General features: G+C 44.5%; 1 protein-coding gene across 2 annotated transcripts in view; it reads right to left on the bottom strand.

Moving 5' to 3' along the window:
- LOC143963150 (uncharacterized) overlaps positions 1–16,665 on the bottom strand; it is a 71,612-nt gene extending 54,947 nt beyond the window's left edge. Inside the window, exons 1-2 of one of the 2 annotated variants that reach the window (XM_077472719.1) lie at positions 16,571–16,665; positions 7,048–7,189 (exon numbers count right to left, since the gene is read on the bottom strand). In XM_077472719.1, coding sequence (XP_077328845.1) covers positions 7,048–7,167 — 120 coding nt within the window. In that variant the 5' untranslated portion in view covers positions 7,168–7,189; positions 16,571–16,665. Of the gene's footprint in view, positions 1–7,047; positions 7,190–16,570 lie in introns of those variants that run through there. The other variant, XM_077472720.1, reaches the window with a different exon arrangement.
- Between the last annotated feature and the right edge of the window lie 7,356 nt (positions 16,666–24,021).

Below are 24,021 nucleotides of genomic sequence, written 5' to 3'. Positions count from 1 at the left end.
CAAGTGACGTGGCAGGTGACGTGGCAAGTGATGTGGCAAGTGGACAATCCACATCTCGTGGCAAGTGACGTGGCAGGTGATGTGGCAAGTGACGTGGCAAGTGGACAATCCACAACTTGTGGCAGGTGACGTGGCAGGTGATGTGGCAAGTGATGTGGCAGGTGATGTGACAAGTGGACAATCCACAACTTGTGGCAAGTGACATGGCAGGTGGCAAGTGATGTGGCAAGTGGACAATCCACAACTTGTGGCAAATGACGTGGCAGGTGAAGTGGCAAGTGACGTGGAAAGTGGACAATCCACAACTTGTGGCAGGTGACGTGGCAAGTGACCTGGCAGGTGACGCGGCAAGTGACCTGGCACGTGACGTGGCAAGTGGAAAATCAACAACTTGTGGCAGGTGACTGGCATGTGACGTGGCAAGTGGACAATCCATAACTTGTGGCAGGTGACGTGGCAAGTGACGTGGCAAGTGGACAATCCACTTGTGGCAGGGGACGTGGCAAGTGACGTGGCAAGTGGACAATCCACTTGTGGCAGGGGATGTGGCAAGTGACGTGGCGAGTGGACAATCCACAACTTGTGTCAGGTGACGTGGCAAGTGGACAATCCACAACTTGTGGCAGGTGATGTGGCAGGGGACGTGGCAAGGGACGTGGCAAGTGGACAATCCACAACTTGTGGCAGGTGACGTGGAAAGTGATGTGGCAAGTGGACAATCCACAACTTGTGGCAGGTGATGTGGCTAGTGACGTGGCAAGTGGACAATCCACATCTTGTGGCAGGTGACGTGGCAGGTGACGTGGAAAGTGGTGTGGCAAGTGGACAATCCACAACTTGTGGCAGGTGATGTGGCTGGTGACGTGGCAAGTGGACAATCCACAACTTGTGGCAGGTGGCATGGCAGGTGACGTGGAAAGTGGACAATCCACATCTTGTGGCAAGTGACGTGGCAGGTGATGTGGCAAGTGACGTGGCAAGTGGACAATCCACAACTTGTGGCAGATGACGTGGCAGGTGATGTGGCAAGTGATGTGGCAGGTGATGTGACAAGTGGACAATCCACATCTTGTGGCAAGTGATGTGGCAGCTGACGTGGCAAGTGGACAATCCAAAACTTGTGGCAGGTGACGTGGCAGGTGACGTGGCAAGTGACGTGGCAGGTGACGTGGCAAGTAACGTGACAAGTGGACAATCCACATCTCGTGGCAAGTGACGTGGCAGGTGATGTGGCAAGTGACGTGGCAATTGGAGAATCCACAACTTGTGGCAGGTGACGTGGCAGGTGATGTGGCAAGTGACGTGGCAAGTGGACAATCCACAACTTGTGGCAGATGACGTGGCAGGTGATGTGGCAAGTGATGTGGCAGGTGATGTGACAAGTGGACAATCCACATCTTGTGGCAAGTGATGTGGCAGCTGACGTGGCAAGTGGACAATCCAAAACTTGTGGCAGGTGACGTGGCAAGTGACGTGGCAGGTGACGTGGCAAGTCACGTGGCAGGTGACGTGGCAAGTAACGTGGCAAGTGGACAATCCACATCTCGTGGCAAGTGACGTGGCAGGTGATGTGGCAAGTGACGTGGCAATTGGAGAATCCACAACTTGTGGCAGGTGACGTGGCAGGTGATGTGGCAAGTGATGTGGCAGGTGATGTGACAAGTGGACAATCCACATCTTGTGGCAAGTGACGTGGCAGCTGACGTGGCAAGTGACGTGGCAAGTGGACAATCCAAAACTTGTGGCAGGTGACGTGGCAAGTGACGTGGCAGGTGACGTGGCAGGTGACGTGGCAAGTGACGTGGCAAGTGACGTGGCAAGTGACGTGGCAAGTGGACAATCCACATCTCGTGGCAAGTGACATGGCAGGTGATGTGGCAAGTGATGTGGCAAGTGGACAATCCACAACTTGTGGCAGGTGACGTGGCAGGTGATGTAGCAAGTGATGTGGCAGGTGATGTGACAAGTGGACAATCCACATCTTGTGGCAAGTGACGTGGCAGCTGACGTGGCAAGTGACGTGGCAAGTGGACAATCCAAAACTTGTGGCAGGTGACGTGGCAGGTGACGTGGCAGGTGACGTGGCAAGTGACGTGGCAAGTGGACAATCCACAGCTTGTGGCAAGTGACATGGCAGGTGGCAAGTGATGTGGCAAGTGGACAATCCCCAACTTGTGGCAAGTGACGTGGCAAGTGACGTGGCAAGTGGACAATCCAAAACTTGTGGCAGGTGACGTGGCAAGTGACGTGGCAGGTGATGTGGCAAGTCACGTGGCAAGTGGACAATCCACAACTTGTGGCAGGTGACGTGGCAGTTGGACAATCCACAACTTGTGGCAGATGACATGGCAAGTGACGTGGCAGGTGATGTGGCAAGTCACGTGGCAAGTGGACAATCCACAACTTGTGGCAGGTGCCGTGGCAAGTGACACGCTAAATACAAGTACACTGCAGCTCTCACAGCTGCTGCTACTCACTCTGGTCTCACAAAATTGCTGAAATAGTTAATTTTTGAGCTGGGGAGGGTCTATGATGTTAGCTTAACTAAACGCTTCTAGACGCAAACGCGGTAAAACGCGGTAAAACGCCGCTAAATCGCGGTAAAAATCGCGGCAAAACGCGCGTTTCTAAACGCCGGTTTCAACATGTGTCCAGCAGCGTTTGCATCTGCGTCTCGTGTGCATGAAGCCTTAAGGCCTCAAACAGAGTACAGGAAATGGAACATCCCATCCATCGGTAGACAGTGATCAACGAAATACGAACCTTGCCATTGACATCCTAAAAGGTGCACACTGTCCGGATGAATTGGGAGCAGGCGAAAAATTGCCTCCACATCCGTCTTGACCAACAATGAACCATGGCCATACGTACGCACCCATGCGTACGTGTGAAACGATGTATAGGCGACCGCACAGGCCTGTGGGTCAATACCATTAGTGACCGAGCCCTCTTTAGGGTAGGAGAGATGATGTATTAAATGGTACTTGCCCACCTCTTTTTTGGGAACAACCCCCAGGGGGGACACAACTAGGCCCGGAAACAGGAGAGGAAAAAGGTCCGCTTACTCTACCTAGGGAAACTTCCTTCAAAAGTTTCTCTGACACCACCTCTGGGAACTAGAGTGCCGAATCTAAATTATTGGGCAAAGGTGGAACCCCCCCCCCAACGTGCACTGGATACGAAAACCCTCCGTAAAACCCTCCCAAGGAGGCAGGTATACTCCCAATCCAGGGATCTACTTGGGAAAAAAAAACATTCTTTCCACTCTCACCGGAATCCTCCATTTTTCCAGACCCATCGCCCGCCCAACCTTTTCCTTCCTTGAATCAGCATGCGAGAGAATGGCCGTCGCTACACTCAGAAAACTCGTGTTTAAAACGACAGGTCCCACTGAATGGGAAGAAACTGTTTTTAAACTACCAGCATGTCCTTTCTTCCTAGAAGCCAACGTACCTGAGGTGGAGGTGCCACCAGCCCCTCCTGGAAAAAAAATGGTTCCCCACTTTGGCCGGCGTCATCAGTTTCATCCAGAGACCGATATCCTTATGGTACCAGGGAATAGCAGGCTGGACGGCCTTCCGCTGCCCATTGTAGCAGAGCCATGCCACGCCACCAAAAAACCCTATTAGCCTCCACAGTAGCATTTAATTAACAAAATAGGGCCGAACAACTCTCTGGTTCTTTTGCGCTGATCACACTTGCCAGTATTGCAAATGCTTGCAACCAACTGGCAAACATGTGAGGGATGAGGCGATACCTACGCTTTTCCTCATCTTCCTTCAGGTTTTCCCCGGTCCAAGTTCAATTTTTCAAGAGGGAGTAGAGAAAAAATTTCCACATACTCCCCCTTCCAAATCTTGTCTTTTACTTCAGGCTTGAGGTGAGCCCCCAGGGGCCCCTCGAAGCAAACATATACCTCTCATTTAGCCGAGTCTGCCAGTCTCGCCTTATCCGATTCCTTGTCCCCATCCTTGGACTTCTCTGCTCCCGCAGCTACACTGCCTGTCACCTGATGTATCCCCATCCCCAACCCCACTTGCACCGGGGAAGGGGGTGTTCCAGGCGCCGACTCCTCTGGTACCCTCTCTAGGTCGTGTCCATCGCCCCCTTTGTACCGCAGCCCCCTCCAGTTTCTGCAAGGGCTCCCTCAAGCCAGCCAGAACATCCCGGGCAAGCATATCTGACCCCTGCACAGTAGTCCTATCTCATACCTCCCGTTCCTTGACCCCCCACTCCAGTCAGTAAAGAAGGGGAAAGAAAAGGTAAAAGAGCAGAGGAACTCACCAGGCTGTGTGGGGCCAGGGACCCCCCCCCCCCCAGCCGCAGGTCCAGCCTCCCTCACTGCTTTCAGCTCCCCTTCCCCTGCGCTGCTGGCTTCCACTTCAGACCGGTCCTCTTGCACCACGGGTCTCGACCTCCAGGCTGCAAGCCGTCCTCTCCCCCATCTGCTGCTGGCAAGTCCCTTGCAGCCGACACGCTCGCAAGCATTGTCATCCTCCGCACCGGTCCCGTTCTCTCGCCTCTGCCATCATCATCATGCACCCTTACCGGACCAGGACTCCCAGGCACCGATTGTGACCCGGAGGTGTTCGCCGCCATCTTCCTTCCACCCTAGGCAGACGTGCCTGCTCTCTCACGCCGCTCCATCGCCCTGTAGGAAGAGCTTTCCCTTTGCTCTCCCACGCCGAGTTGATGTTCTGGCTGGAGCCTCGCCAGATACGCCAGCCACCTGCTCCGGAATCCTGACAATGGAGGATGGGACCGGGGCCACACTCTGGTGAGTACCCACCCCCCGAGGGCTCCGACTGAGCTGGGAATTCCTCCCAGGCACAGCACCCACAAAAGCCAGCGTGTGCTTGGCAGGGGGGCCTGAAGGGTCCGAAGGCGGGCTCCCATTGTGGCACTGAGCCCAAGGGGTCCTGTCAGGACTGAAGCACTCCGGATGCCTGGACCTCCGAGCATGTGGTGATGCAGACCCCGGTTGCAGGGGTTTCTGCCAGACCACTTGCAGGGAAGCCTCGACCTGGCTCTGCACCCGAGCCGTGTACATCGGCTGCAGCCCTGAGCTGGACCAACAGTCTATGTAGCTCGCTCATCTTAACTCCTTAAACTTAACTTAAACTCCTAGTTTAAACACCACTACCTATGTTAACCCCTCATTGCTTGGATACCCTTACAACCCTGTCATGTCCCCCCTCCGCTGACTGCGTTCCTGCTCAGCTACAGTCCTCTTTTATCCCCTTCAGATACTTATTTTAGCTTCTTTTTGCCCACCTCCTAATATGTTCACTTGGAGATGTATATCACACTTAGTACTTTTGGGTATGGGAGGACATGTGCTCCAATTCTTCACATAATTGGTACTTGGTGATTGATGCTGAGGCACTCAGTGCTGTCAAATGGGGGTGGGGAGAGAGTCCTAAGACAGCCCATAGCGAATTCATTTTTTTTCCCGATGTTATTATACAGGATTTATATAGCACCAACAGTTTGCACAGCGCTTTACAACATGAGAGCAGACAGTACAGTTACAATACAATTCATTACAAGAGGAATCAAAGGGCCCTGCTCGGGTGAGTCCTCTCACTGCTGGCATTGATCAAAGCTGGCAGCTATAGCTAGCAGCGCAGCTCAGGCTGTAATAATCCAACAACGCAGTTGTACAGAAATTAATCAGTAGATCGACTTCTGTACAACCAACCATTTGTCCGATCCCTGCTGAACTGAGTTTCGACCCATACATGGCTGGCTTTAGTTTTGTGCACATCAAACTGTGATTTGGAACTTACACAGAGGGTCTTCTCTTTGTTCCTGCGAGTGAAAAGAGTGGCAGGGAAGCAAAAGAAAGGAAAAAGGTGCTGAATGACAGACGTTTGGATTAGAAAGTTATCTGAACCAAATTGCATATTTTTTTGTCAGGTTAGACATCCCCACTCTTAAGCCTCGTACACACGATTGGATTTTCCGCAAAGCATCATACTTTTGTCCAAAGGGCGTTGGCCATGAATTTGTCTTAATGGCACACAATTAATTGTCAGCCAACAAACACGAATGTAGTGATGTACTATGTGGCTTTTTAGCTCTTTAGCGCCACCCTTTGGGCACCTTCTGCTAATGTTGAGTTTGGTGAGCATTGATTCCAAGCATGTGTCTTTGTATTTTGGACTTTTGTCTGATGGACTTGTGTACACACGATCGGAAAATCTGTAAGCTTGCCATCCAACATTTGTCAATGGAAAATCCGACAACAATTGTCTGATGGAGCATACAAATGGTCGGACTTTAGGCCAACAGTCTGTCAACACACAATTCTCATCAGAAAGTCTGATCGTGTGTACGAGGCTCTACATATTTCAGCTGTGAATTTAATTGTTTGCATTCACTTCCATTTTAATGGATAATTCCACCTGTTGCAAATGAATTAGAAAATGCAATCATTTTGCAAAAAAGTGTGTTAATAATTTTATTTTGCATTTGAGGCTGCAAAGCATTGCAATCATGATCAGTGCATCGCGGGTGCAATGCTCTGACTTCTGCAGACTATTCCTCTATTTCAGGTCCATATTGAGGTACCGACCTTTAGTTACAGAGCTGGAGCAAGTATCAATGAACTGCAAAAGTGGTGACGTCACAAATTCAAATGATAGGAGATAGCAGGGAGAAGACTCCCAGATTTTGTAAGTGGGGGAGCAGTTTGAGGTTTGGGGCTGTGGACTCCTGTTTCATGTTACACCCTAAATATGGATGTACCATGAAACATGATCAGAAAAGTAGAGTTAGCTTTTACATATGTTGATATGAGCTTATCCTACTGCACCAGCACATACAGAGGGGCGAGCTCCACAATGGGCGTTAGACAACAGTAAACAACATCTGAGCATCACACGAGGAGCCTGCAGAGTGAAACAGGTCTTCTATCATGTCTAATAGAAAAGAAACCGCAGAAAGGTAAGCAAATCCGTACGGAAAATATAAACTATTAAAATTGATGGAAAAACAAATGCATATTTTTATGATCAAAATATAATCATTTCTATAATGTCATACCTGAAGCTGAATCCTTTGATACATCTCATTCATATAGCTAATGCCCAGTAATATTGAACTGGCTACAAGCAACAAAAGGAGCATATGGCCAGATCTCAGGGTGTTGTCCGTCCCCAACATTGTGACTGTACAAGCAGGTGTTCTGAAGGTGAAAACAAATCGGTTTAACAAGATACATAGAACTGCATATTTTTTTATTGCCATCAATATAACATCATTATGAGTGCTCGGCACATATCAATTAAAGGGACCCGTATAGTACAGACGGTTGTAATAGCAATGACAGAATATACATATATATATATATATATATATATATATATATATATATATATATATATAAATAATCACACTAAACTGATGCTGTATTACAGGGTTCATATAATTATAATAACAATATATATATTTTTTACAACTGTATCATATAAAATGTGAGCCACTGACATAGGTGTACTAAGGTGCAATGTCTTATTACCCCTCTTTTATTTGTCTCTGACGCTGTACTGCTCCACTAGGGCAGACAGGATGAATATCTAAAGCCCCATACACACGATCAGATTTTCTGCTGAGTTTTACCTTCAGATTTACCAAAACCACATAATATGAGGTCAAACCTTAGGATTTTCAATTTGTATGCAATCAGGCAGACCCTTGCACTACATGGTTTTGGTAAACCTGAAGGGAAAATCTAAAAGTGTGTATGGGGCTTAAGAAAAACATAAAGGTCTGCAAAATGTTTAGTGGGGCGACACTGGAAATCTCTAATGAGTAGCATTGCATATACTAATGTGCACATTAATGTGATATTCACATCACTGGTTCCAATGCTGAGCGCAGTCAGCTGTGAGTCTTATGCTCTCCTGCCTACAACTCTTATTTCACATAATATGCTGCTTCAGGCTGCATTCACACCTGCGCTCTTCCTAAATGTGTGGCAAAACAAAAGGCAAATAAATGCATTACACATGTACATCATGGTTGCGGTGCCATAAATTATTAATGGCACCCCAAACGTGGCTAGTGACATTTGTCATATGAAAAATGCACTATAAGTGCTCCAAAATTGGCACTGAAAAACAGGCAACACTCCACGACCGAAAAGGTTCTGGAGCTACTTTGGGGCGCTTGTCACTCCTAGGGCAGGCACATTAATGCACAAAAAAAATGCGAGTGGGAGTGTGTTCCCGCTATGCTCAGGTGTGAATGGGGCCTCAAAGAGGAAATGTTATCCACCCAGTGCTCCGAAACTATCAGCCCAATTATGAATTCAGCTAGCTAGGGTTCATTGGGAACTATAATCGACCCAATGAGGATATATTTTGTAGCGGGGTAAAACCACTGTTTGAAGATATACTGCCCCGAAAATAAACAGTTGCTTACTTTAACCAGTGGCTCAGTATCATATACAGAAATATAAACCAAGCACATTGCCCCTCGTTGCACAGCTCCTACTCTCTTTGAATGCCCCCTCCCACCCCACTGTAACAATGTAATGCCAATAATCATACCTCCCAACTTTTTGAGATGGGAATGAGGGACACCTATCAGCAAACGTATGTAGGACACACCCTTGCCTCTCCCCATCAAAGGAGAATTGTACAAAAAAACAAGATTGGTTAAATCCAAGTGATTTTTTTTTCCACTACTATTCCTTTATATTGGCTTTCTGGTATTTACAAATGCAGCAATTTAGAAATCAGGTGAAAGGTTTAGCGCTGGAAAACACTTTTTGATAGATAAAAAGTGCATTTTATATACATCTATATAGATCAGACCAAAATGAGGGACAAATGAGGAGGGAAGAGGGACAGAGGGACATTGCTCCAGATCAGGGACAGTCCTTCCAAATCAGGGACAGTTGGGAGGTATGCAATAATGTATTATTAACCACTTGATTAACCTGCAGATTTTACCCCCTTCCTGACCAGGGCATATTTTTCTATTCAGCACTGCGCTACTTTAAAGTGGAAGTAAACTCCCTTATCGTTTCCAGCCAAGGAAGCTGCCATCTTTGCCTCTGTTTAACCACTTGCAGACCGGACCATTTTGCTGGTCAAAGACCAGATCACTTTTTGCGATTCGGCACTGCGTCGCTTTAACTGACAATTGCGCGGTCGTGCGACGTGGCTCCCAAACAAAATTGACGTCCTTTTTTTCACACAAATAGAGCTTTCTTTTGGTGGTATTTGATCACCCCTGCGGTTTTTATTTTTTGCACTATAAACAAAAATAGAGCGACAATTTTGAAAAAAACGCATTATTTTTTACTTTTTGTTATAATAAATATCCCCCAAAAATATATAAAAAAACATTTTTTTCCCTCAGTTTAGGCCGATACGTATTCTTCTACATATTTTTGGTAAAAAAAAAATCGCAATAAGCGATTATTGATTGGTTTGCGCAAAAGTTATAGCGTTTACAAAATAGGGATAGTTTTATAGCATTTTTATGAATAATTTTTTATTATTTTTTTTTTACTAGTAATGGCGGCGATCAGCGATTTTTATTGTGACTGCGACATTGTGGGGGGCCCATCGGACATTTTTGACACATTTTTGGGACCATTGTCATTTCTACAGTAATCACTGCTATATAAATGCAGTGATTCCTGTGTAAATGACACTGGCAGTGAAGGGGTTAACCAGTGGGTGGCAGTGTAGGGGTTAAGTGTTCCTAGGGATGTGTTACTAACTGTGGGGGGGTTGGGCTTTCATTTAGTGAACACTGATCTCTGCTCCAATCACATGGAGCAGAGATCAGCGTCACTAGTTGCTAGGCAGAATGGAAAAATGCTGTTTACACGGCATTTCCTCTATTCGGCCGCTCCGTGAGACGATCGCGGGGATGCCCGCGGCGATCGAGTCCGCGGGTCCCGCGACCGGACTCATGGGGGACCCGACCAGCGCGGTGCGCTCCCGATGGCAGGGCGGCATTGAATATTGGACGTACCTGTACGCCAATATTCCTGCCCGTGCCATTCTGTCGACGTACATCGTCGTGCGCTGGTTGGGAAGTGGTTAATCTTCAACTGCTATGGTGCTGCACATGTGATTCGTTATGACACCAGCCATTGGATGTGCAGTTAGCATTCCTGGCATGCCTTTTTTTTTTTAACTGTTTAAATCGATGGGTTTACTTTCACTTTAAATGGTAATTGCCCAGTCATGCAACACTGTACGCAAATTACATTTTCCATTTTTTTTCCCACACAAATAGAGCTTTCTGTTGGTGGTATTTGATCACCTCTGGGTTGTTTATTTTTTACCATACAAACAAAGACAGACCGAAAACTTTGAAAAAAAAAAAACAATATTCTTTACTTTCTGCTATTAAACATATCCAATAATTTTTATTTATTTTTTTAAATCTAATTCCTTTATAAATTTAGGCCAAAATGTATTCTGTTACATGTCTTTGGTTAAAAAAAATCCCAATAAGTAAGTGCATATTGATTGGTTTGTGTGACACTTATAGCATCTACAAATGATGGTATATGTACTGGACTTTTTTTATTTTTTATACTAGTAATGGCGATGATCAGCAACTTATAGTGCGGTGGACAATCTAACACTAACTGACACTGCGTGGAAACTGACATCAGTAGTTACACTAATACAGTGATCAGTGCTAATACTATACACTGACACGACTAATGACACTGGCTTTGAAGGGGTTAACATTGAGAGACAATCAAGGGGTTAACTGTGTGCCTAACAATGTGTAATGTGTGTCATCAATGTGGTTGATTTTTCTCCCTGCTTTTTTTCCCCTCGCTGGAGCAAATTGAATTGCGCTTTTGTTTTTTTTTGGATCATCTGTGGGTATATGATAGTATACATGGAGGTTTTCTATTTGTGTGTGTGTGTGTGTGTGTGTTTTTTTTTTTTTTTTTTGTTTTGTCTTTTTCTTCTGTGTTGGTTGACCTGGCTATTTTTTATTTTTTATTTCAATCAAATGAAATACATTCCGCCCACATTATAGCTGAAATATGGCTACAGCACGGGCTTACTTTGCCGGGAGGGCGTACATGGACGTCCTCCCATGATCATGGGGATCAGACCCAGCTGATCACAGATCGAGGTGAAGGGCTAATCACAGCAGCCCTTTACCACATGATCAACTGTTCAATGACAGCTGATCACATATTTGTAAACACAAGCCGGTTATCAGCTTTTCTTTCCTCACACTGACAGCATTGGGACAGGAGAAGAGAGGCAATCATCGACTTGTGTTAGACCCCTTGCACACTGGGGCCACGACCACGTCAGCGCTATAGTGCCACTCCTTTTAGCGCCGCTATAGCTGCTCTTTTTGCTCACTTGCAGGTAGGGTTGCCACATCATCCCTTTAATCCAGGACATACATTAATTACACAGGTTCTGTGGCTGATTAACCACTTCAGCCCCGGACCAATTAACAGCCTAAGGACCAGAGGTCTTTTTACAATTTCGCACTGCACTGCTTTAACTGGTAATTGCGCGGTCATGCAATGTTGTACCCAAACGAAATTTGTGTCCTTTTCTTCCCACAAATAGAGCTTTCTTTTGATGGTATTTGATTGCCTCTGCGATTTTTATTTTTTGCGATATAAATGGAAAAAGACCGAAAATTTTGAGAAAAAATGATATTTTCTACTTTTTGTTATAAGAAAAATCGAATAAACTCAATTTTAGTCATACATTTAGGGCAAAATTTATTCAGCCACATGTCTTTAGTAAAAAAAATGTCAATAAGCGTATATTTATTGGTTTGCGCAAAAGTTATAGCGTCTACAAACTAGAGTACATTTTTCTGGAATTTACACAGCTTTTAATTTACGACTGCCTATCTCATTTCTTGAGGTGCTAAAATGGCAGGGCAGTACACACCCCCCCCCAAATGACCCCATTTGGAAAGTAGACACCCCAAGGAAGTTGTGGAGAGGCATGTTGAGCCCATTGAATATTTTTTTTTTTGTCCCAAGTGATTGAATAATGACACAAAAAAAAAAAAAGTTTACAAAAAGTTGTCACTAAATGATATATTGCTCACACATGCCATAGTTATATGTGGAATTGCACCCCAAAATATATTCTGCTGCTTTTCCTGAGTACGGGGATACCACATATGTGGGACTTTTTTGGAGTCTAGCCGCGTACGGCACCCCGAAAACCAATCACTGCCTTCAGGATTTCTAAGGGTGCAAATTTTTGATTTCACTCCTCACTACCTATCACAGTTTCGAAGGCCATAAAATGCCAAAATAACACAAAACCCCCCCAAATGACCCCATTTTGGAAAGTAGACACCCCAAGGAAGTTGTGGAGAGACATGTTGAGCCCATTGAATATTTTTTTTTTGTCCCAAGTGATTGAATAATGACACAAAAAAAAAAAAAGTTTACAAAAAGTTGTCACTAAATGATATATTGCTCACACATGCCATAGTTATATGTGGAATTGCACCCCAAAATATATTCTGCTGCTTCTCCCGAGTACGGGGATACCACATGTGGGGGACTTTTTGGGAGCCTAGCCACGTACGGGACCCCGAAAACCAAGCACTGCCTTCCGGATTTAAATATAAAATGCTACCAAAAAAAACTGTTAGCGATCGCAGGGATCAGGCCTGACTCTGCAATCGCTGCAGTTATGTGTTTAGTGTTTTGTAAGTGACAGTGATCGATCGATACTGCACTTGGGTGGGCTGGGCAGAGGGGCAAAACGCAGGTGCCAGCAGGTATCTGGGCTGATCCCGCTAACAATGCGTTTTTTTTGGAACCCTAAACTGCTGGGGATGCTAGTATAGATCTGATCAGATCAGATATTGATCTGTTCAGATTCTATACCACTACGGGAGGTGTATGCTTTACATGTGGGTGTTAGCGGTACTGGCACCCTGACCCTAAAACCTAATTGATATCACCCGCCAGGTGATCAGGGGGTTAAACCTTTATTGGGTAATAAACGGTGGGTGCCCTGATGCTATAAAAAGCAAACTAACCAGAGTCACCCGTAACACTTATACGTGATCACTGGTGAAAGGGTTAACTAGGGGCAATCAGGGGGTTCAAATTTTTATTAGGTAATATATGGGGGTCCCTGGCGCTATATAAAAACCTGACGGTGAACCTAAATAACTAACTGGCTAACCAGCGTTACCAGTGACCCTTATACTGTGATCGCTGGTGAAAGGGTTAACTAGGGGCAATCAGGGGGTTAAAACCATTATTGGGTAGTATATCAGGGTACCTAGCGCTAAAAAACCTGGCGGTGAACCTAAAAAAATAACTAGCTACCTAGTGACACTAGTGACACTAATGCAGCGATCAGAAAAATGATCGCTTAGTGACACTGGCAAAAGGGGGTGAAAGGGTTAACTAGGGGCAATCAGGGGGTTAAAACCATTATTGGGTAGTATATCGGGGTACCTAGCGCTATAAAAACCTGGCGGTGAACCTAAAAAAATAACTAGCTACCTAGCGACACTAGCGACACTAATGCAGCGATCAGAAAAATTATCGCTTAGTGACACTGGCAAAAGGGGGTGAAAGGGTTAACTAGGGGCAATCAGTGGGTTAAAACCATTATTGGGTAGTATATCGGGGTACCTAGCGCTATAAAAACCTGGCGGTGAACCTAAAAAAATAACTAGCTACCTAGCGACACTAATGCAGCGATCAGAAAAATGATCGCTTAGTGACACTGGCAAAAGGAGGTGAAAGGGTTAACTCTAGGGGCAATCAGGGGGTTAAACCTTTATTGGGGGGTGGTAGGGGGCTACCCTGGACCTAACACTAACTGCCCTGACAGTTTTTACTTTTACAACTGACACTGAATGCAGTGATCAGTAAATAAATGATCACTGCAATCAGTGACACTGTGACTGGGGGGGGTTGTGTGCCTGTGTGTGCCTACATGTCAGTGTAGTGTTGGTGCACACTTGCTTTCTGTCTTCTCCTCGTAGTCCGGTCAAAAAGACCGCCCCGAGGAGAATGACATCACTTCCTCCCTGCCTGTGTTTACTATACACAGAGGGAGGAAGCTTCTCATTCGCCAGGAGCGATCGAGAGGGGATGGCTAGAAACCAACGGCTATCCCCTCATCCCGGATCGCTCCTGAAGCGAACCGGACCGCCATATCCAGCGGGAGGGGATCCGATCGGACCCCCCACCCGCTGGAAGGCAGGCACGTACATGTACGTGCTTGTGCCTGCCGGTGCCATTGCGATGACGTACAATGGGAATACGGCGGTCCTTAAGTGGTTAAGGTGGTAATTGAACTCACTTAGTGCCTTACCTGCATTAAATCAGCCTCAGAACCTGTGTAATTAATGTGTCCTGGATTAAAGGGATGATGTGGCAACCCTACTTGCGGGGTGCTCTTAACCCCAAAGAAGGGCGTTTCAGGCGCTTCGGAAGCGCTGCCCATTCCAATGGGCTTTTTTAGTGGTGGTTTTTTAATCACACCAGCGCGATTCCAGTGCCGGTTCCCACATCGCATAAAACTGACAGGCAGTTTACAACCGTTGCGGGTGCGTTGTGGATCACATGCGATGTCTGACATTGCACAAAGGTGAACCGGCATTTAGCATATCTAATTTTCCACCTGGTGTAATTGAGTATTCAATCATTTTGTTTATTAACATTGTTAGCATGGAAGTAGTCAAGCATAAGCAGTGCTGCACTCATGGAGGTTTAATTTAGACCCCTTTCACACTGGGGTATTTTTCAGGCGCTTTAGCGTTAAGAAAAGCGCCTGTAAAGCGCTTGAAAGAAGCCTCATCTGCAATCCCAATGTGAAAGCCCAAGTGCTTTAAGAGCCCTTTCACACTGCCAGCGCCCGAAAAATGCTTGTACCAGCATTTTTCGAGCGCTATTGGGGCACTTTTAACCCCTGCTAGTGGCCAAATAAAAGGTTAAAAGCACCCACAAAGCTCTGCTGCCAAAAGCGCTTTTCAGGCACTTCCCATTGATTTCAAGGGGAAGGGGAGCTTTATGAGCGGTGTATTCACCGCTCCAAAAGTGCTGCAAAGAAGCTGCTTGCAGGATTTTTTTTGACACCCTGCCAGCACAGCACCTCAGTGTGAAAGCACTCGGGTTTTCACATTGGGATTGCAGATGAGGCTTCTTTCAGGAGCTTTACAGGCGCCTTTTTTAACGCTAAAGCGCCTGAATAGCGTGAAAGGGGTCTCAGTGGATTGTAATGTGGGAAGGACGCAATGGAGGAGATTTTCTTTAAACTGGAGCAGCTTTGCCTAGTAATCAATCTTATTAAATTAAGCTTTGATAATAAAACCTGGAAGCTGATTGGTTACTATGCACAGCTGCACTATTCTGTCCACTCCAGGTTTAGTAAGACCCCTTTCACACCAGGGCGTGCTGGAGGCGCTATAGCGTTAGAAATAACGCCTGCAATCCGCCCTAAATAAGCTGCACCATTATGTGTAGTGTGAAAGCCCGAGGGCTTTCACACTACAGCGGTGCGCTGGCAGGACGTCAGGAAAAAGTCCTGCCAGCAGCTTCTTTGGAGCGGTGACGGAGCGGTGTGTTTACCGCTCCTCCACCGCTGCTCCCCATTAAAATCAATGGGGCAGCGCTGTAATACCGCCAGCAAAACGCTGCTATTGCGGCATATTGCCGGTGGTTCAAACCCTTTCTCGGCCACTAGCGGGGGTAAAATCGCTCCGCTAGCGGCTGAAATGCGCCGCAAATCCGCTATCGCCAGTGTGGTGTGAAAGGGGTCTAAGTGAGTGTTTTACAAAGAAGTCTACAGGGCTGAAATCGCAGGGCACCATTGAAAGCAATGACATTTGTCCTGTCATGCGATTCTGCGCCCGTTAGAAGTCGCACTAGCGTGAAGGGGGCAAAATCTCCCCCAATATCGGCAGACAGTTGCTCTATTATTTATAGAGAAAAATTATCAGGACTGCAGGTTTAGTGTTTTTTTTGTTTTGTTTTGTTTTTGTGTGCAATGTTGTGTCTAACAACCAAACCATCCTTTTCTCCTAGAAACCAGCTTTCCATTGGCTAAAACAAAACACATTCAAACCAAAAAATACAACAATAAAAAAATCCAAAAAGCACAAAAAATGTATAAAGCCAGACTATTAAAAAAAAAACTTTGGTTGAAGTCCTGATTTAAAAGCTATATTGCTGTTTTTGCAGGCATTCCTAAACAATATAACTTAGTTACAAAAACAAAAAAGATTACTGAGTCAGCTAATGAATCAAGCTATACTCATGTGAGAAACTGCTAAATAACTTGTCTCCCACTGCAGAATTTAAGTATTGTTAACTATTGTAACTATGCTATTATCTGTATGGGTGATATACTAAAACTGGAGTGTGCAAAATATCAAGCAGCTCTGCATAGAAACCAATCAGCTTCTAGCTTTTATTGTCAAAGCTTATATAAACAAGCTGAAATAAGAAGCTGATTGGCTGCCATGCACAGCTGCACCAGCTCCTAAGTGCTCCAGTTTTAATAAATCTCCCCCAAAGGAAGAAAAATAACATAAAATGATAGAAAAAATTGAGACGTACCATGAAGCTCTACAGCTTGGCTTGTCCTTCTCCAACTAGTCAGGTAAAATGGGTTACGATAAGAGTTATAGTGTAAATACCAGTGGAACCTGTTGGAGCATAAAAAAAAAACAATATGATAGTAGCAGGTTAAGCAAGTTTATTTGTCTAGAAAGGTCAGTCAGCAGAGACAATAGAAAGGAGGGTTGTAGTGTTCTTTTTCAAAACACAGTCCTTTGTATAGAATTAAGATGGTCACAGAGGTCACATCTATTGTTCTGGTGTCTTATTTTCTGTTGTTGTGTTGACATTGACAGTAGATTCCAGTTGCCTCTTTTTTTATGCCATATGTTTTTTATATGTAATCTATAATTAGAGCTAATACCACTTGCCGATACAATTCGTATATTTTATATACTTTGTGGGTTGCAAGTGGTTTACCGACGATTATGGCTGAAGATATGAACCATAACCCTTGTACCGTTTTTTGCATCCGGCAGCTGGCTTTCTAATGAAAGCATTCCAAGGGGCTCATGAGCCGCTGAAATGCTTTCCAAAGCAGCAGGAGGGGATGTGCCCCCGCCACTCGCCAGTGTTTCTCTGGCTTACCCTTTCTACCCAAGAAATGACCCGACGGTTCAGCCAACTGTTCCCATACGCGATTAAAGAGTAGATACTCCTTGATCGCCTCTATGGCCTTGGAGGACCGGAGAAACATCATAATGTTACTTCCGGTCCAGGCTGAAAGCAAATAATTTTTTAAAGCAAAAGATCAAAAAAATTTTTTTGATCTTTTGCTTTTAGAGGTAAAAAAGAGTTTTGGGGTCTTTTTGATCCTAGATTTCTCCATAAAGAGGACCTGTCGTACTTTTTTCTATTTAAGGAATGTTTACATTCCTTGTAATAGGAATAAACACGATAAAAGGGACAGTGTAAAAAAAGAAAAGAAGTAAAATAAATAAATATGATTTTTTTTTTTTAAAAGCGTCCCATCCCTCCGCGTTTGCACACAGAAGTGAACGCACACGTAAGTCGTGCATGTATATGTAAACGGTGTTAGCACCAAACATGTGTGGTATTATCGCCGTGAACGTTAGAGCAATAATTCTAGCACTAGACCTCATCTGTAACTCTAAACAGGTAGCCCATAAAGGCAGTTAAAACATTGCCTATGGAGTTTTCTAAGTACCATAATTTGTCACCATTCCACAAGCGTGCGCATTTTTAAAGCGTGACATTTTAGGTATCTAAGAGATCTTCAGTCTTCATCCACTGGACCTCCTTTACATTCAGAATTTTTGTCATGGGTCATTTCCAATAGGCAATCATAGTAGTAATAACTCCAAGGTAGGACTATGGGATATTCTCACAATCAAGTTCCTGTGCTCTCATAAATATTTGTAAAGTTCATTAATTTAGAATTTTCTGACTACAAGTATTGAGGTGCCAAACTGATAGCACTGATGGGGTGGAAGTGCCAGGATAGCATTTTTAAGAGTAAGCTGTGACCAATCAGAGCTGATCATCGCCATGAACCAGGAAGTGCCAGTAAATGGCATTCCTCGGTTTTCACAGACGGGGAGAGCTGATCCGTGGCTCTCCCTGTCAGAGGAGGGATCTGTGCTTATAATCAGCACATTATCAGTACTGCCCCCATCAAATGTACCCATCAGCTGCCAATCATTGCCCAGCAGCTGGCAGTCAGTGCCCAATCAATAACTCCTGTCAGTGCCCAATAAAGTGCCAATCAGTGCCCACCATAGTGCCACTGTCCATCACAGTGCCAAGCAGTAACACCTGTCAGTACCTGCCCAATCAGTGCTGCCCATCAGTGCCATCTATTAGTGTCCCTCAGTGCTAGTCAGTGCTGCCTGACAGTGACCATCAGTGCCACTTATTGGTGCCCATCAGTGCACCCTATCAGTGTCCATCAATTCTACATATAAGTGCCTCCTCATCAGCGCTCATTAGTGCCACCTCAACGGTGCCCGTCAGTGAAAGAGAAAACTAAATTTTATAACAGCAATGAAGAAAATCGTTTTGTTTTTTAAAAAATTTTGGTTTGTTTAGCAAATAATAAAAACCCCAGAGGTGATCAACTACCACCAAAAGAAAGCTCTATTTGTGGGAAGAAAATTATAAAAAATTTAGTTTGGGTACAGTGTTGCATGACCATGCAATTTTTATTCAAAGTGCGACAGCGCTGAAAGCTGAAAATTGTCCTGGGCAGGAAGGGAGGAAAGTGCCCGGTATTGAAGTGGGTAAAGGTGTGAGGAAAATTTATAAAGCACATACAATGTAATAAAAATGAATAGCTTTTATTTGGACAGTGATAAACTTGTACACGATTTAACACAGACTCAATACACAACGGCTGTACACAATACAGAAAGATTCACACAAAGTAGTAACACCATCTTCTAAAGCAGGGTATACATGTATCATTTTTTTTTTGTTTGTTTACAAGTGGGTTGAGCGAAAAAAACTGAGTAAAAAAATGTGTGATGCAGGGATCTCTCCCACTGATAAGTCCTTGCAGCCTTTCACTGATCGAATTGGCTTTTTCAGCAGGACTGTTCAACAGTAATGGACCCCATCAGACCGGGGTCTGTTAAACAGACAGCAGTACACAGACCGAAAGTCAGCCTGTTCCTGCTTAACAGGCCAGACATAAGAGTACATTGTCTACAATCACAACATTATTGGAGAAATAACGTATTATTATAATGTAGACAACCTACTCTTAAAAGATGTTGTTTTCATCATTTAAAATAATAAACAGGGAACATGGGCAACATGAGCATGGTGGTGTAGTTCTTGTGATGCTTTACTACATGTGAGTCTTGTTGTATGGGGCTTGATTCTGAACAATTTTACGACTGTTGATAAAAGCTTGTTACATTATATATGCTTTATGACTTTTCTTAGTTCTTAGCATACTAGCTCATTATGAAATGCCTTAGAACAAGGTGTTGGGATCTAATCCTGGTCCACGCTGAGGGAGCTGACATTTTGCCCTCGGTGTGTCTTCCAGGTTCGTGGCGCTGTGAGTCGCCAGAGCCGGGATGAGTCGCTTCTTCCCGGAAGGTCCAGCAGCATCTGCCTGACCTTCAGCTGGGCATTCACAGCGCATGCGCTGCTGACGTGAGCGGCTGCATGCAAAGTGAATATCTCCTAAACCATACAGGTTTAGGAGATATTCATTTTATCTACAGGTAAACCTTATTATAGGCTTACCTGCAGGTAAAAATTAAAAAAAATGGGTATACAACCACTTTAATAGTAGCATCAGTTGTGCAGGACTTGGAATGTGGGTAGGAATATTCAGTTTATATGGGATTCAGCAGGTGATTCAGCTTGATCGCCACTATACTGAAATATCGGCTTGCAATTAGCATTGAGTAAGGAAGAACTGTAAGGAAACAGGTTACACTGCATATGTGATACAAATTTTAGAGATGAGACAGCATTGTAATTGTTTCAGGTGTAATGACCTAGATTTATCTTAATTGGGGAACAGTAATGCCAAAAATAGTGACAGGCTTGTAAACATGAAAACAGCAGGCTGACACTGATGATGCAATATCTGTCAGCACAGACATTTATCCAGTGAATATTTGTATATTGATATATATTATATAATACCATTCTGACTTATTAAAAGCAGAATTTTATATAAATACCTCCCAACTTTTTGAGATGAGAACGAGGGACACCTATTAGCAAAGGTATGTAGGCATAGGAAACACCCCCTGCCACGCCCCCTTAATAGAGAATTATACAAAAAATTATTTGTTAAACTCGCAAGGTGCTTCTTTTTTACCACTAATATTCCTTTATACCAGATTTTGCAATTTACAAATGAAGCAATTTAGAGATCGGATGAAAGGTTTAGCACTGTGAAATACTTTTTGAAAGATAAATAGTGCATTTTATTTACAGCTATATAGATCAGACCAAAATGAGGGACAAATGAGGAGGAAAGAGGGACAGAGGGACATTGTTCCAAATCAGGGACAGTACCTCAAAATCAGGGACAGTTGGGAGCTATGTGTGTGTGTGTATACACACACACACACACACACACACACACACACACACACACACACACTGGCACCCTAGACCCCATATGCACTAGATTTTCTGCAGAGTTTTGTCTTCAGATTTATCAAAACCATGTAGTGTAAGGGCCTGTCTGGTTGCATACAAATTGAAACTCTTAAGGTTTGACCTCATATATGGTTTTGGTAAATCTGTAGAAAAAAATCTGCAGAAAATCTAATAGTGTGTATGGGGCCTTAGTCCATAGGGTTCAATATTGAGTTGGCCCACCCTTTCCAGCTATAACAGCTTCAACTCTTTTGGGAAGGCTGTCCACAAGGTTTAGGAGTGTGTCTATAGGAATGTTTGACCATTCTTCCAGAAGCGCATTGGGGAGGTCAGGCACTGATGTGGAGGAGAAGGCCTGGCTCGCAGTCTGCACTCTAATTCATCCCAAATGTGTTCTATTGGGTTGAGGTCAGGATTCTGTGAAGGCCAGTCAAGTTCCTCCACCCCAAACTCACTTATCCATGTCTTTATGGACCTTGCACTGGACCTTTGTGCACTGGTCCATGCATTTGGTGGAGGGGGGTTATGGTATGAGTTGTTTTTCAGGGGTTAGACTTGGCCTCTTGGTTCCAGTGAAATGAACTCTTAAGGCGTCAGCATACCGAGACATTTTTGACAAATTTCATGCTCCCAAATTTGTGGGAACAGTATGGGGATGGCCCCTTCCTGTTCCAACATGACTGTGCACCAGTGCACAAAGCAAGGTCCATAAAGACATGGATAAGCGAGTTAGTGGTGGAGGAACTTCACAAATTTCTTCCCCACTCCCTCCCTTTGACTGGACAGTATGAAAAAGGGAAGGCAGCAGACTGATAAGCTAATTTCTCTGACAGTGTTCTCTGTCCTGCTATTAGCATGAACCTTGCACTACAACACTCCTGATTTGCTCCTTGTGCTGTTTATTGCTCCCCTCCCTGAGCTCTGCTGTACAGAGACTGCAGCCGGCTGATGGCAGTCAAGTTGCCAAGCTGACACTTGGGGAGTTGAGTGCAGTTCTCACTGGTGATGAGCTGAACATACCGAGGTTCAGTCTGTTCAGCGAACTTTATTGAAGTTACGATGCTGAATCCAAACCCAGGAAACCAGAAGGTAAAAATATCTACTTTGCAGGGCTGCCACAGAAATCAAATATAAAGGAAAAATAAAGGAAAATTATATATCTATATGCAACCAACCACTCAACAAATATTTTTAGTTTTTAGAATATTTTAAAGGCCCAAAGCACATATTAAAAACATAGAAACATGGCCCTAGTATAGCTTCTATTTTCTGCTTGGTGGGGTATCATATTGTATTTCTCATGGCAATGTGGGGGGGTCAGGTTATGCCCCAGTAGATGAATTTGCTGTCGAAACGCGTAGGGATAGCATATTCCTGCTCCCGTTTTGCCTTTTTTGTTTTAATATTTATCACGTGATTTTTATGTATTTTATGCTTTTTTACCTAAGAAATTGTTTACAATAAACTGTTACTGGTTGAATTTCACCATGAGAGGCGTCTGTATTTTTCCCCTCCCTGGTGAGTCCCGGGGGAGCCATCCCAGACAAAACTCTACAGGTGTCCAAGTTTTGGAAAACTGATCTACCCTTCTTAATTGGAGACTGTGGATGACCAAGATTTGGGACGAGGAGTTCGGAGGTGATTGATCATCGGGCCGGCAATCTCCCTGTTTGGGCTATCAGAGCCTCCTTAAAGCCTTGATGACACACTACTATATGGTGGATGTGTCCAACGTATCCGGTAAGAGTACCTACCTTCAATGACTATCCAGTAGTCGGTTAAAAGAAATTTCCTTCACTTGTGTTGTTTGCAAATTTGAAGTCCAGGAGTGTTGTTTGGAAATTTAAACCTCAGGAGTCCAATTATAGTGGACATTCTCTCTGGGACTTTAATCACTGTTGTTTATACATTTGGACTGTTTATATTCATATCATATTTTGATTTTGTTTGTCACATACACTAATCTTCACATATAGGTGTATTTTAGCGCTGTACTTTCTCTATATATTGTATTTCTTGTTGCTGACTTGTGCTTGTTCCAACTTGGCTTTTTGGACCACTCATTTAGATTATGCTGATCCTTGTTGCCGACCCTGCCTGTCCTCAATGCCGCCTTCTGGAATAACCCTGTAGACTTCTGCCTTGGTTTGTTGACTAGGATCGTTGGTGATGGCCCTTTCCTTCTGTCTGGCTCCCTACTTCTTCCACTACTAACTGCTTATTGTTCAAGAGATGCTCTTTACTTCCGCCTACCAGAGAAAGGTTAAAATACAGTCATAAGATTTTATGACACATGTTTTATAGATGAGCTCCACGCTACGGCTTTGATGGATAACCATCAGTGGGATCCACAGCAGGACCTTGGATCTTTATTGGCTTCATATACACGCTGTTACCTTACAGTGGTAAAGTAAGGGACCATTTCACATTGAGGTGTTACTGCACTGAAGAAAAGTCACCGTTTACATTGCTGTATTTGCATAGAATATCAGCGGGATTGCAGCACTTGTTTATGGATCATTTTCTACTATTAATTAAAGCGGAGCTCCACCCTAAAGTGGAGCTTCCGCTCATTGGAACCCTCCACAGTACAGGTATCTGCACCCACTTCCGGCATAGATATCTGCAGAATATACGCCCCTTTCCGCAGAATCTACGCCCCTTTCCAAAGGTCCCCTGCTGTCTGCTGGGAAACACATGGATCCCAGAGACAGTGGGGACCATCCTTATTGCGCAGCGCGACTCGCGCATGCGCAGTAGGGAACCGGGAAATGAAGCCGCAAGGCTCCACTCCCTGATTCCCATACCCAAGATGGCGGCGGCAGCACCCGAGAGACGATCGAGAGATCGGCTTCGGGTGCCGACATCGCGGGCGCGCTGGGCGGGTAAGTGTCCTTATTTTAAAAGTCGTTTAAAAAAAAAAAACCAGCAGCTACAAATACTGCAGCTGCTGGTTTTTTTTTTTTAAACGTCGGAACTCCCGCTTTAAGGACATTTTACCTCCTGGGAGTATTGCTTAGTACCTTTATAATTATTTTATTTTTTTGGCACTTTTTTTCGGTGTAGAGCGCAACACCATCTACTGATTCTGTTTTATTTACATACCTTGGTTATGGATTGACCATTGTGGTGCTTGCAACAACTAGTGTCTCTTCCTTGTCTCCATCCTCTGGTAGCGCGGCAATATCTTTGTATTATATATTAAAAACATAGCTGTACCTAATAAAAACAAGCTCTACTCAAAACAACCCTTCTAATAGGAAAAAGTGCATAAATACATTCTAAAGCATAAATATACTGTACAGGCATACCCCACTTTTACGTACACAATGTTGTTTATTTACTAAAGCTGGAAAGTGCAA

The sequence above is a fragment of the Lithobates pipiens genome, unplaced genomic scaffold, assembly GCF_037356315.1.
Source record: "Lithobates pipiens isolate NorthernLeopardFrog02 unplaced genomic scaffold, aLitPip1_a1.2 Scaffold_8, whole genome shotgun sequence".
Classification (NCBI taxonomy): domain Eukaryota; kingdom Metazoa; phylum Chordata; class Amphibia; order Anura; family Ranidae; genus Lithobates; species Lithobates pipiens.
This window is presented reverse-complemented; position numbering and strand designations above follow the sequence as displayed.